This window comes from Xenopus tropicalis, chromosome 9 (genome assembly GCF_000004195.4).
Source record: "Xenopus tropicalis strain Nigerian chromosome 9, UCB_Xtro_10.0, whole genome shotgun sequence".
Taxonomy (NCBI): Eukaryota; Metazoa; Chordata; class Amphibia; order Anura; family Pipidae; genus Xenopus; species Xenopus tropicalis.
This window is the reverse complement of record NC_030685.2, coordinates 82,026,750-82,039,786: the sequence shown is the minus strand read 5'-3', so window position 1 is coordinate 82,039,786 and position 13,037 is coordinate 82,026,750. Positions and strand designations below refer to the sequence as shown.

Sequence of the window (13,037 nt, the reverse complement as noted above, 5' to 3'; positions counted from 1 at the left end):
CTCCACCAAACGGTCAGATAAACCCATCGCTGACTCACAGCATAGGCTGCTTGCGAGCAGAATGGTTAAACAAGTGTCTGGGATAAATTCATAGGCGCCTTTGGTTGGGCAGAGGTGGTCATGCCTTATCATGAGATGAGCACATTAATCTGTAAAGCTTGTGAACAAATGTTATATTTCAGTAAATGCCTATCAAGCAGCATGGGGCTAAACTTGTGCGGCTGCTGCTGCAACACTGCATCTGAAAATGATTGATATCTCCAGTAACAAAGGCCCGGGGGGCTTCTCGCTCCTTCATTGTTCCCAATAAAAATCAGTCTCTGCTGCTGGGCCCTATTTACATGCATTAGCATGACAATCTCCCAAGCGCCCTATTGAAATTGCCAATCAGCTTTCGGATTTGAACAGAGAGAGTATTCCTTCCCCAAATCAAACACATCTATAATGGATATTAATTAAAGACGACAAGGTGAAAGGAGACAAGGAAAAGCTGCCTCCTGAACGCTGTGGTTGATCGTCAACACCAAGTTAGGAGACGGGCGACCAATAAAAATGCTTGTTTTATCAGGACTTTTATTAATAACATTCTGGACAACCAGTCTGACAGTCTAAGCTGAATCACACAGTCAGAACTCAAGTCCATAGATCAATGTAATTGATCTGTGTTTTGTTCAAATAAACCAATTCAATTCGAAACATCTAGACTGTATAAGAAGAGAAGATACCAATCACCCAAGATGGACATTAAGTAGAGGAGAGGCAGCTACTACTCTAAAGGTCCCCATACACGTGAAGATTCGCTCGCCTGGCAAGACCACCAAGCGAGCGGATCTTCACCCGATACCTACGGGTGGGGATATCGGGGAACATGTAGGCTAATTATATTATATTGGCGGCAATGGAGCAGTCGGTTCGGGGATCGCATCAATGAGCCGATGCGGTCCCTGATCCGACTGAATCTTTTAACCTGCCCGATCGATATCTGGCCAATTTCAGGCCAGATATCGGTCGGGCAGGCCCCTCGTTTCTGCCCCTACACGGACCGATAAGCTGCCGAATCGGTCTAAGGGACCGATATCGGCAGCTACAATCGGCCCGTGTATGGGGACCTTAAGGAATGTCCCCAGCCTGTGCCATGCTGACCAATGTGGATCTCTTGAAGCGGGCTACTCTGACAGGTTGTGCTGGGTGGCCAAGAGCCCCCTAAGATTGCCAACATTCCTAACAACTCCATCAACAGATATCTCAGACACGAGGGAATACCCTAAACCTGTCTCTATTTACGGTTTATAAGGCTATTTTGTAGGGCAACTCTTGCAAAAGCAATGGCGTGCCCCCAGTGTCATGGTTCTACTTATCTTCAGAAATATTTCAGAAGACAACGTGAGTCTTATATTGACTTGAAGCTGAAAAATGGAGATGGGTGGACTTCATGTGGAATAATATGCAAGGTTGGATACTTGCCCTATAGCATTCTTTGCTTAGGATAAGAAACCTGAGCTCCGGAATGCTTACCAACTACTCATGGTAATAGGTACTCATAGGACGGCAACTTACAGGACAATATGGCGGTTAATCCCGTCACTGTTGCGCTGCCCTTGAGCTGTGAGAAGAGAACAGACTGTGACAAATGGGAACAAAAAGAGAAATTCCCCTTTGTATCATTATAAATGCATATCCTCCGACAATCCACTAAGCCCCATTTAACACGATGCTGTCCGAGGGCTGGCAAACATGTCAGAGAAAGAAGCAGCGGGGCTGGAGGTGGAAACAATGGGCGTCCATCTCGGGAGGACAATATGTGAGGTCCCAGAGCACAGCACTTCATCTGCAAGGGGGTCTTTTTACACATGCAAATTGGCTAAAATATTTACAAAAAAAAAAAAAATTCCTTTATTATTCCCAGGTTGCCATGGTTTCCTTTTTAGGCATGTAGACAGAATAGAGGGAGCTCACAAGGGGCCTAATAGCTGCACAAACTGTATTCACTGCGGGCGAAAGTGCGGCCGTGCTGGGGGGAAATCTCTGCAAATCATTTTCTCCGATTGGCTTTATGTAATTACATTCAAAGCGCCAAACACTGTGCACTGAATTAAACATGAATAAATTCCATGTCCCGACCCCTAACAAATGCCAAAGCCCCCATATGGGGGTGGGCAGCATTTATTTAACAACAACGACACAAATCAGCGAGGTTGCTTACACAGCAAAGGAATAGGGAGGGCAAGTAAAACAATAAAAAATGATAAACCTTTACTTAAAGGGGTGATAGAATGTTATAGACTGTCCTATTGCTCTGTGAGCTGACAACTCTGTTATTATTGTTACTTTTTATTCTTAATTTTTTTTATTCAGGCCCTCTCCGGTTCATATTCCAAAAAAAAGACAACCAGACAGCTACTGCAATTCCAAACTAGAGAGCTACTACAGACTTGCTATAAAGTTCTTCCAGCACTACAGTCCTTACAGGGCCCATGTCCACTATACAAGTATGGCACCTCCAGTTCTGAAGGTCCACCTTGATGATGTCCAGTTATCTCTTTCTGAGACAACCAACTGGAGGGGGTATGGAGGACCTTGCACGGAATGTTGATATCACCTCAGACCACTAATGTTGGTGTGTCCATCTCTATCAGTGGCCCCTAGTAGAACACTTCCAGCTCCATATTCATCTGCATCTCCATCTTCCAGCAGTTACTATTGTAAATAACTTATATACCATATATATATTTGCAGGATTTTGGCTCCCAGTAGTCGATGTCTACGATACAAGTATGGCACCTCCAGTTTTGTAGGTCCACCTTGATGATGTCCAGCCATCTCTTTCTGGGACATCTAACTGACCTTCTAGCGGGGTATGGAGTTCCTTGCATGGAATCTTGATATTGTCCATCATCAAAGAGCCTCACCTCAGACTAATGTTGCTGTCCATCTCTAACAATGTTCTCTAGGTGGTGGTACCCAACCAGTGGCTCGGGAGCAACATGTTGCTCACTAACCCCTTGGGTGTTGCTCCCAGTGGCCTCAAAGCAGGGGCTTATTTACGAATTCCTGACTTGGAGTCAAATTTTGGTTGCATAAAATCCAGGTGAACTGCCAAACAGAGCCTTCTGTAGGCTGCCAGTCCACATAGGGGCTACCAAATAGCCAATCATAGCCCTAATATGGCACCCCCAGGAACATTTTTTTAATGCTGGTGTTTTTACATTTCAATGTGGCTCACAGGTAAAAAGGGTTGGGGACCCCTGATCTAGTAGAACACCTTCAGCTCCACATTCATCTGCATCCTCCAGTAGTTATTACTGCAAATAACTCAGGATATATTTTGGATCCCAACCAGTAGATCTCATCTCACTTTGTGAGCTGCCATATTGCTGCACAATATGTCACCACAGGATTAATTACAGTCCCAAAGTTAAAGCTTTGAGGACATTAGTAAGTTCGGGGGGGTCAATTTAGTATGAAATATGGCATATTAGCATTTAGACAGAGACTGATAATGGGACAGCAAAATGGAATGAATATGGCAAAACCCAGTCTTGGCAAAGCCCAGTTAAAAAAAAAACAACATAACAAAAGAGAACAACATACAACTAATCTGTCATCCTTTGCACCTAAATAAATAAAAAAGGGCATGAATCCAAAAGTATAAAATATGTTTAGGCTATAAGTGTATGCATTAATTTAATAAGGAACAAAGAACTTATATTTAATAATATTTCAACAACACCTTTCAGCTGATGAACACAATGTAAACAGACTGAAATCCACAACACCACCACAAGGAGAAATAAAAATAGCCCAGACAGAGTGTGACCCATAATATAGGAAATAAATAGTCATCTGTCTGATTCGTGACACATAGGCAAGTGCAGGGCCTCCTATACGACAAAGGTTCCTATGATTTCAGCACGTATTGTGGCTTTTGCAAACGATGAAGAATTCATTTTGGCTGAGTGATGTTCTCATGGGCCTTGTTTTTCCTTGGAAAGCTCATTGTGTTTGAGCTGAAAGGGAAGCTTTCATGGGGCAGCGGCACAGTAAGGCTGGGTATGTATTGATAGAGGAGAGGCTGATAAGGGGGCTCCTACATTAACCACAACTGAGAGCACGTTGGTCTGGCAGGAACCTTCTGCAGCTGTGATATGATCCTCATGGTAACCACACTTTGGCCCCAAAAAGCCAAGAATTCCATTTCCAGCCAGGCTCCCTGACTCAGCGCTGAATTGGGCTGCCCAAGTGCTGTGTGGCCTTCATTGTGCTGCCATTGAGATGAAGGCAAGGCCACATGTGTGCCATCAGCGAAGACAAAGAAACGCTGAGCTGTGTAGCCTTGAGAGATGTCATTTTCCCTTTGAGTGCGGCACCCACACGAGCACCCTATCCCTGAGCCCCGCAACTGTACAAATGTCTTCCATACTCCGACACAATACGGGTAATTAAAAAGCTAAATGCCACAGAAAAATTCAGTTTTTATTTAAAGACAAAAGACAATGAATGGTTTGATGAACCTGTTCCAGTAATAAAATGCAGGGAAGGATTTTCCTAGCAAACAAACACTCCTCAGTGTATATAATTATACTCATAAATCAATTAAAAACAACTTCAAACCTATAAATTCTAATTTGCAGTTAAATCTGGTATAAACTGTTATCCAAAATACTTGGAACATGGGGTTTTCCAGACAAGGGGCCTTTCCGCAATCTCTATACCTTAAGTCTACTAAAAAACATTCAAACTTTAATTAAACAATTGTTTTGCCACCAAAAAAGTAATTATATCTTAGTTGGGATCAAGTACAGGTACTGTTTTATTATTACAGAGAAAAGGGAATCATTTAACCATTAAATAAACCCAATAGGGCTGTTCTGCCCCAATAAGGGGTAATTATATCTTAGTTGGGATCAAGTACAGGTACTGTCTTATTATTACAGAGAAAAGGGAATCATTTAACCATTAAATAAACCCAATAGGGCTGTTCTGCCCCCAATAAGGGGTAATTATATCTTAGTTGGGATCAAGTACAGGTACTGTCTTATTATTACAGAGAAAAGGGAATCATTTAACCATTAAATAAACCCAATAGGGCTGTTCTGCCCCCAATAAGGGGTAATTATATCTTAGTTGGGATCAAGTACAGGTACTGTTTTATTATTACAGAGAAAAGGGAATCATTTAACCATTAAATAAACCCAATAGGGCTGTTCTGTCCCCAATAAGGGGTAATTATATCTTAGTTGGGATCAAGTACAGGTACTGTTTTATTATTACAAAGAAAAGAGAGTCATTTAACCATTAAATAAACCCAATAGGACTGTTCTGCCCCAATAAGGGCTAATTATATCTTAGTTGGGATCAAGTACAGGTACTGTTTTATTATTACAGAGAAAAGGGAATAATTTAACCATGAAATAAACCCAATAGGGGGTAATTATATCTTAGTTGGGATCAAGTACAGGTACTGTTTTATTATTACAAAGAAAAGAGAGTCATTTAACCATTAAATAAACCCAATAGGACTGTTCTGCCCCAATAAGGGGTAATTATATCTTAGTTGGGATCAAGTACAGGTACTGTTTTATTATTACAGAGAAAAGGGAATCATTTAACCATTAAATAAACCCAATAGGACTGTTCTGCCCCAATAAGGGGTAATTATATCTTAGTTGGGATCAAGTACAGGTACTGTTTTATTATTACAGAGAAAAGGGAATCGTTTAACCATGTAATAAACCCAATAGGGCTGTTCTGCCCCCAATAAGGGGTAATTATATCTTAGTTGGGATCAAGTACAGGTACTGTTTTATTATTACAGAGAAAAGGGAATCGTTTAACCATGTAATAAACCCAATAGGGCTGTTCTGCCCCCAATAAGGGGTAATTATATCTTAGTTGGGATCAAGTACAGGTACTGTTTTATTATTACAGAGAAAAGGGAATCATTTAACCATTAAATAAACCCAATAGAGCTGTTCTGCCCCAATAAGGGGTAATTATATCTTAGTTGGGATCAAGTACAGGTACTGTTTTATTATTACAGGTATCGGACCCCTTATCCGGAAACCCGTTATCCAGAAAGCTCCGAATTACGGAAAGCCCATCTCCCATAGACTCCATTATAAGCAAATAATTCAGAATTTTAAAACTGATTTCCTTTTTTTATGTAGAAATAAAACAGAACCTTGTAATTGATCCCAACTAACATATAAATAATCCTTATTGGATGCAAAACAATCCTATTGGGTTTAATTAATGTTTTATTAATTTTTTAGTAGACTTAAGGTATGGAGATCCAAATTACGGAAAGACCCCTTATCCGGAATACCCTTGGTCCCGAGCATTCTGGATAATGGGTCCTATACCTGTACAAAGAAAAGAGAGTCATTTAACCATTAAATAAACCCAATAGGACTGTTCTGCCCCAATAAGGGCTAATTATATCTTAGTTTGGATCAAGTACAGGTACTGTTTTATTATTACAGATAAAAGGGAATCAATTAACCATTAAATAAACCCAATAGGACAGTTCTGCCCCAATAAGGGGTAATTATATCTTAGTTGGGATCAAGTACAGGTACTGTTTTATTATTACAGAGAAAAGGGAATCGTTTAACCATGTAATAAACCCAATAGGGCTGTTCTGCCCCCAATAAGGGGTAATTATATCTTAGTTGGGATCAAGTACAGGTACTGTTTTATTATTACAGAGAAAAGGGAATCATTTAACCATTAAATAAACCCAATAGGACTGTTCTGCCCCAATAAGGGGTAATTATATCTTAGTTGGGATCAAGTGCAGGTACTGTTTTATTATTACAGAGAAAAGGGAATCATTTAACCATGTAATAAACCCAATAGGGCTGTTCTGCCCCAATAAGGGGTAATTATATCTTAGTTGGGATCAAGTACAGGTACTGTTTTATTATTACAGGGAAAAAGAAAATCATTTTTTAAAATGAGCTTTGCTTATAATATACAGTTTGGTAATTTCCCTAAGGGATCAAACTGTAAATTATATCCTTATAAACAATGCTTAGTTATAAACGGTGCTCAGTTATAATCGGAGCTTTGTGATGTCATTTCTGTCAAGACTCACTAAAACTTGTATATTATAATAAATTAAGAACCCTCTGTTGTAAAATATGAGGATATTAGAAGTTACCTCGGAGTTCCATGACCTGTATAAAAGCATTGCATACCCTACAATAGTTGATATTATGGCTGCTCATATCTTTGAAACGCATTTAGACAACCTGAATACACAGAGCTGAGATTATGCTTCCCCTGATATTAATTATTACCTGGGGGACAGGCTTAAATAAAGCTAAATACATAGATAGCAGAGGTAGTACAGGTGCTGGCAACCAAAGAAAGACTGGATAGGAAATTCCTACGGTAATGACATTATTCAAGCCCTGAGAATCATCAGCCTCCTGTACATGCTATTTCAAAATTATGTTAAGTGGGATAATATAAAAAGTGGGATAATAGAAGAAATACAACTGAGGAACTTGAATGACTTTCATTCTGGATATGACTTTCATTCTGGATATGGTTTTCATATTTTTAGCTTAATGATAATCCTATCTCTGAACCCACAAGCATGCCATACCCTCCGGGACTGGCAGTCTGCCCCCAGTGTCTCACATGCCTAGGGGCATAGGTCATTCTCAACTGCCCATTACTTCCCTGGCACGGGGGGATGAATCCAGACTGCATGTGTGCCCATCACTCACATTAGGCTTGCTATGCACAGTTACATGCTAGCCCTATGGATTGCAGAGAGCTTAAATCGGAATATGACTCAGTAGGTTGTTTAACGTCATCAGAGGGATTTACCAGCAAAACATGCACAAAAAAAAAAAAAAAAAAAAGGAACAGACAAAATATATATACACACACCCCCCCCTTCCTATACCGAGCCCTGTGCAAATCATGCATGTTGGCATATGGCAGCATAGACCACACCACCTCTCTTTAGATAATCTAAATATTCCGCAACAGTCAAAGGGCAACAAAATGATTACATTTTGGCTTATTTCAATAGTTTTGGCTGAAACCAAGGGGCCCGACATTTGGCTCAAGTGGGACACTTGGAGATGACGTTCAGCAACAGCTGAAAATTCCTGAGCCATGATGATAATAATAGCGGCACAACAGCCTGATGCGATGCCTACAAGTCAAGAAGTGCATTTAAATCAGCCGTAGAGATATAATGATGAATTATGCCAGCACGCAAGCAATTTACTAATTATCTTAAGGTGGCCATACATGGGCAGATTTAATCTGCTGCTTTGAGTCCTTTAGACTGATTCAGCTGCTTATCTGCCCGTGTATGGGGACCCACAATGTCCCTACCAGACAGATATCTGGAAGAAATTGTCCAGGTGTCAACTGGGCAGCTTTGATTTTTCAGTCGGATGGGGCTCCGATGCAGTCTCCGATCGTTCCTATCTCAGTCGTTCCCCTAGGGCCAAACGATCAAGTTAGCCCAATATCGCCACTCTTAGGTGGGCACATAGGGGAAATTCTGCTTGTTTGGCGATCTCGTCCAACCAGCAAATCTTATAAGGTATGGCCACCCTTACACGTGTACAAATTCCACCATATGTAGTGGTGGAAAATGATCATGGAAAAGTTACTGTACCAACTCTTTAGTGTGCAACGGCATTGCCCATATTGTATTTATACAGGTACTAAGCAGAATGCAGCTCTGAACAGGTTGGGAGCTGCCTTTCTTGAATAAACATTTGAAAAGTTGAAATGCAACTCTCATCCCAGTGCCACGTGCCAGAATGCTTTCAAAGAAAGGGACTGTTAACTCCAGCGTACAGCCTCCACTCTTTTTAGTATGGCAGCACCAGAAATCACTCTATCCGGACTTCTTTCACAGCTGGGTTACACTGCATACCCAAGAAAGCCTACCCTACGGGTCAGAGAAAGTCTGTTTAAGCGACCGCATCCTTGTATTGTGCAGCAGGCAGATACATATGTGGGGAATCTGCTCCACATTCTTATGATAGGCCCTATGCTCAAAACATCCCTTTGTATGTAAAATATTCTCAGTTTATGTATCCTTAGGGTTGTTTGTATTGTTATATATCTATTTTTTATTATAAAGGACCTGCTTTCATTTTTGTGGAAAATGAGTTAATTATTTATTTTAGAGATTTCGTCTTCTTCAGCCTACCTTACTGCATATTGAGAGGGAGGGGTAAGAATGGGCCAAGTACAATCTTCTTCACCTGTAGTAATACAAGTGTGGGACCTGTTATCCAGAATGCTAGTGACCTGGGGTTTTCCAGAAGAGAGGTTTGTCTGTAATTTGGATTACCTTATTTTAAGCCTACTAAAAAAATAATTTCAACATTAAACAAACCCAGTAAGACTGTTCACTCTTCAATAAGGATTAACAATATGTTAGTAGGGACAAAGCTTATTATTACAGGGAAAAGGGAATCATTTTTAAAAATTAGAATTATTTGCTTAAAATTGATTCTATGGGAGACGGCCTGGATAATAGATCCCATACCTGTAATAACTACTGTTAAAGGAGACATACTGGATAAATTGAAAAAAAAACAAAACTAATTTTGTAGGCAATTATAAATAATATCCGGTGTTGGTTTCCCTTTGGGCTAAACACTAATCCTATCTGTAACAATGGCCCCTTTATTGGAGCTCCCTATAGAGCCTCTCAGTTCTAGGTCCTTGTTTCAAATGAGGGGTGGGCGTGTCCTAACGGTCCCTGCCAGAAGCACAGTAGGAGGGGGACAGCCAATCACAGCCCTGCAGTCACACAAGCAAAGACAGGCTTCAGTTCCCTATCAGGTCAGCCTAGCTGCTGATTGATTCCTATCCTACAGTGCCACCAGTCCCCTTGCACATCCAGAGAATTCAGCCAGCAAGAAGTGGAACAGATGGGCGGGGCTCGTGGGGTTTTGGCAGAATTTCTCAATAAATCAGTCCAAAACACAACTTTTTTTTAAGCACAATCCTTCTATATCTAGAGGAGTATAATTCCCTGGTACATTCTTAATTTTTTTATGTCTCCTTTAAACAGTTGTATCTAATAAAGATGTGCTTTAGTTGGCTTTCGAAAGTTTTGAGAGAACTGGGTTTGTTGGGTTCACCCCTCATTGGGGTTTAAATTTCAATTAGCTTTTGGTTTAACCCTCTGTGTCTCACCCACTAAGGGTAATGACACACAGAGCTACTTGTAGCGGCTACAAAATAGACAATACTGATTATGTGTTTTTTAGCAGAGACTTTTTTCAGTATTGTCTATGGTAGGGTATTTTCTAGCACTTTATAGCAGCTACAAGTATCTCTGAGTATCATTGCCCTAAAGGGTTATTTATGCCTTTAACCTATATAATTATGTCTAGCGACAGAGACTCTGTCAAGGCATTCTGTTAACGGCCAATAGCACAGCCATAAGGGTGAAGACACACAGAGCTACTTAGTAGCAGCTACTTGTCTCGGCTACTAAAAACCAGAAAATCCCCTGCCATAGACAATACTGAAAATTGCCTCTGCTAAACACACGTGGAGGCAATTATCAGTAAATGATCAGCATTGTCTGTTTCTGTAGCCCTGACAAGTAGCTGCTACTAGTAGCTACGTGTGTCTTAGGGCTCTGGTACACGGGGAGATTAGTCGCCCGCGGCAAAACTCCCTGCTCGCGGGCGACTAATCTCCCTGAGTTGCCTTCCCCCTGCCATCCCACCGGCGAACATGTAAGTCGCCGGCGGGATGGCAGACGCGGCGGGGCGATTTCGCGCAAATCGACTAAGTTGCCTTGCGAGGCTTTTACGGCGATTTGGGCGAAATCCCGCTGCTGCCCGTGGGATGGCAGGGGAAGGCAACTCGGGGAGATTAGTCGCCCGCGAACAGGGAGTTTTGTCGCGGGCGACTAATCTCCCCGTGTGCCAGAGCCCTAACAAGTAGCTGCTACTAGTAGCTCCGTGTGTCTTCACCAATACAAATAAATTAGATTATTTTCTTATTATTAGTGGCAATCACGATAATAAAATGTGATTATAAACCTGCAATGGCAACATCTGTAGCAATAACAATACCAGTCAATCAGTGCCTAGCACCTCTAGCAAATATGATTAGCACCTAAATGATAAGTAACACTACCTCTAGTTATCAGTAACTGGCACCCAATAGGGAATGCAGTGCCTAGCACCTACAGAAATAGAATAATAATAGCTCTGGTTGCCTATAAACTCAAGAATATTACTTCATGGCAGCGCCTAGCACCTACAGAAATAGAATAATAATAGCTCTGGTTGCCAATAAACTCAAGAATATTACTTCATGGCAGCGCCTAGCACCTATAGGAATAGAATATTACTAGCTGTCAGTTGACATAATGAAGTACAAAGCTGTGGCAGTGACAGTGAGGGCTGATGTAACTCCAACACAGTGACCAGAGAAGCTGCTGTACATGGGAGGAAATTACACAGAGAACAGTCAGGAAGGGGTTAACCCCGGGCCTACCCTTTGGCCTCCTCCTTAGTCATGGCGGCGGCACACACACACACAGATGTCCCCAACCAGCAAAGAGCTCAGCGGCTACCGGCAGGCAACGTGCTCAGAAAGGGGAAGGGGAAGGAATTGGGCGCTGCGCCACCGTGCCAGTAGATGGGTGCGCACAATGAATAGTCCGGCCGGGCACAGCGGAAGCGCTCTGCTGTTCCAGGCAATAAAGGTTCCTATACACCCCAGAAGGTAGCTCTTGCCCGTGTGTATGTATGTGTGTATGTATAACTTGTTTATAAAGCACCACAAGGGTACGCAGCGCTGTACAGTCTTACAATATACACAATTACACACAGGGAGGACAAGTGTTATGTATGTATGTGTAACTTTATTTATAAAGCGCCACAAGGGTACGCAGCACTGTACAATCTTACAATATACACAATTACACACAGGGAGGGCAAGTGATATAATAAATAAATACAATAAATACATATATGTATATATATATATATATATATATATATATAAGTGCCACGTGGTATGAGACACAGTAGGAAGGAGGTCCCTGCCCCGTAGAGCTTACAATCTAATGATAAATATAATAAATAAGTATAAATACACAGGGAGTAAGTGCCATGTGGTATGAAATACAGTAGGAAGGAGGTCCCTGCCCCGTAGAGTGTGACCCCTTGGAAACAATAGGATACAGCTAGGGCATCATATACCAGGGCCTGGGCTGCAATCTGGACATGGGGCTCACTGGAGCTTACATGGGAGCTGTAGTTCTGCAACAGCTCAAAGCAAAGCTAAACAGGTTAGATGTTATTCAGTTTCATGCAAAAAGTCTAATCATGACAAATGGGATGAGGCCATTTTTTTAAGTGGTTGGGGCCAAAGGCAAAACACTGTGGGGCACATTCATTAGTACGACAGGTCCGAATACAAAAACTTTGTATTTTTTCTAAAGTTTACAACTTTTGCGTATTTTCTGCAATATTTTCGTTAATTAGCGTGACTTTTTAGTACTTTGCGCGACAATTTGTGCAACAAAATCGTATGTGAATCGAGTATGAAAGTTTAGTACTTCATTCGGTATGGTGTCTTTCCTTGGGCCAGGTTGGAGCTGCAGAGTGCCATTGAGCCCTATGGGAGACTTTCCTTGGGCCGGATTGGAGCTGCAGAGTGCCATTGAGCCCTATGGGAGACTTTCCTTGGGCCGGGTTGGAGCTGCAGAGTGCCATTGAGCCCTATGGGAGACTTTCCTTGGGCCGGGTTGGAGCTGCTGAGTGCCATTGAGCCCTATGGGAGACTTTCCTTGGGCCGGGTTGGAGCTGCAGAGTGCCATTGAGCCCTATGGGAGACTTTCCTTGGGCCGGGTTGGAGCTGCAGAGTGCCATTGAGCCCTATTGGAGACTTTCCTTGGGCCGGTTTGGAGCTGCAGAGTGCCATTGAGCCCTATGGGAGACTTTCCTTGGGGCGGGTTGGAGCTGCAGAGTGCCATTGGGCCCTATGGGAGACTTTCCTTGGGCCGGGTTGGAGCTGCA

The 13,037-nt window shown here is 42.0% G+C and overlaps 1 protein-coding gene across 2 annotated transcripts in view; it reads right to left on the bottom strand.

The window, feature by feature from the left end:
• The window catches only part of dars1 (aspartyl-tRNA synthetase 1), a 50,643-nt gene extending 38,972 nt beyond the window's left edge, over positions 1 to 11,671 (bottom strand). Inside the window, exon 1 of one of the 2 annotated variants that reach the window (XM_012970267.3) lies at positions 11,509 to 11,671. In XM_012970267.3, coding sequence (XP_012825721.2) covers positions 11,509 to 11,531 — 23 coding nt within the window. In that variant the 5' untranslated portion in view covers positions 11,532 to 11,671. 2 annotated transcript variants of the gene reach the window in all.
• Positions 11,672 to 13,037: the final 1,366 nt, after the last annotated feature.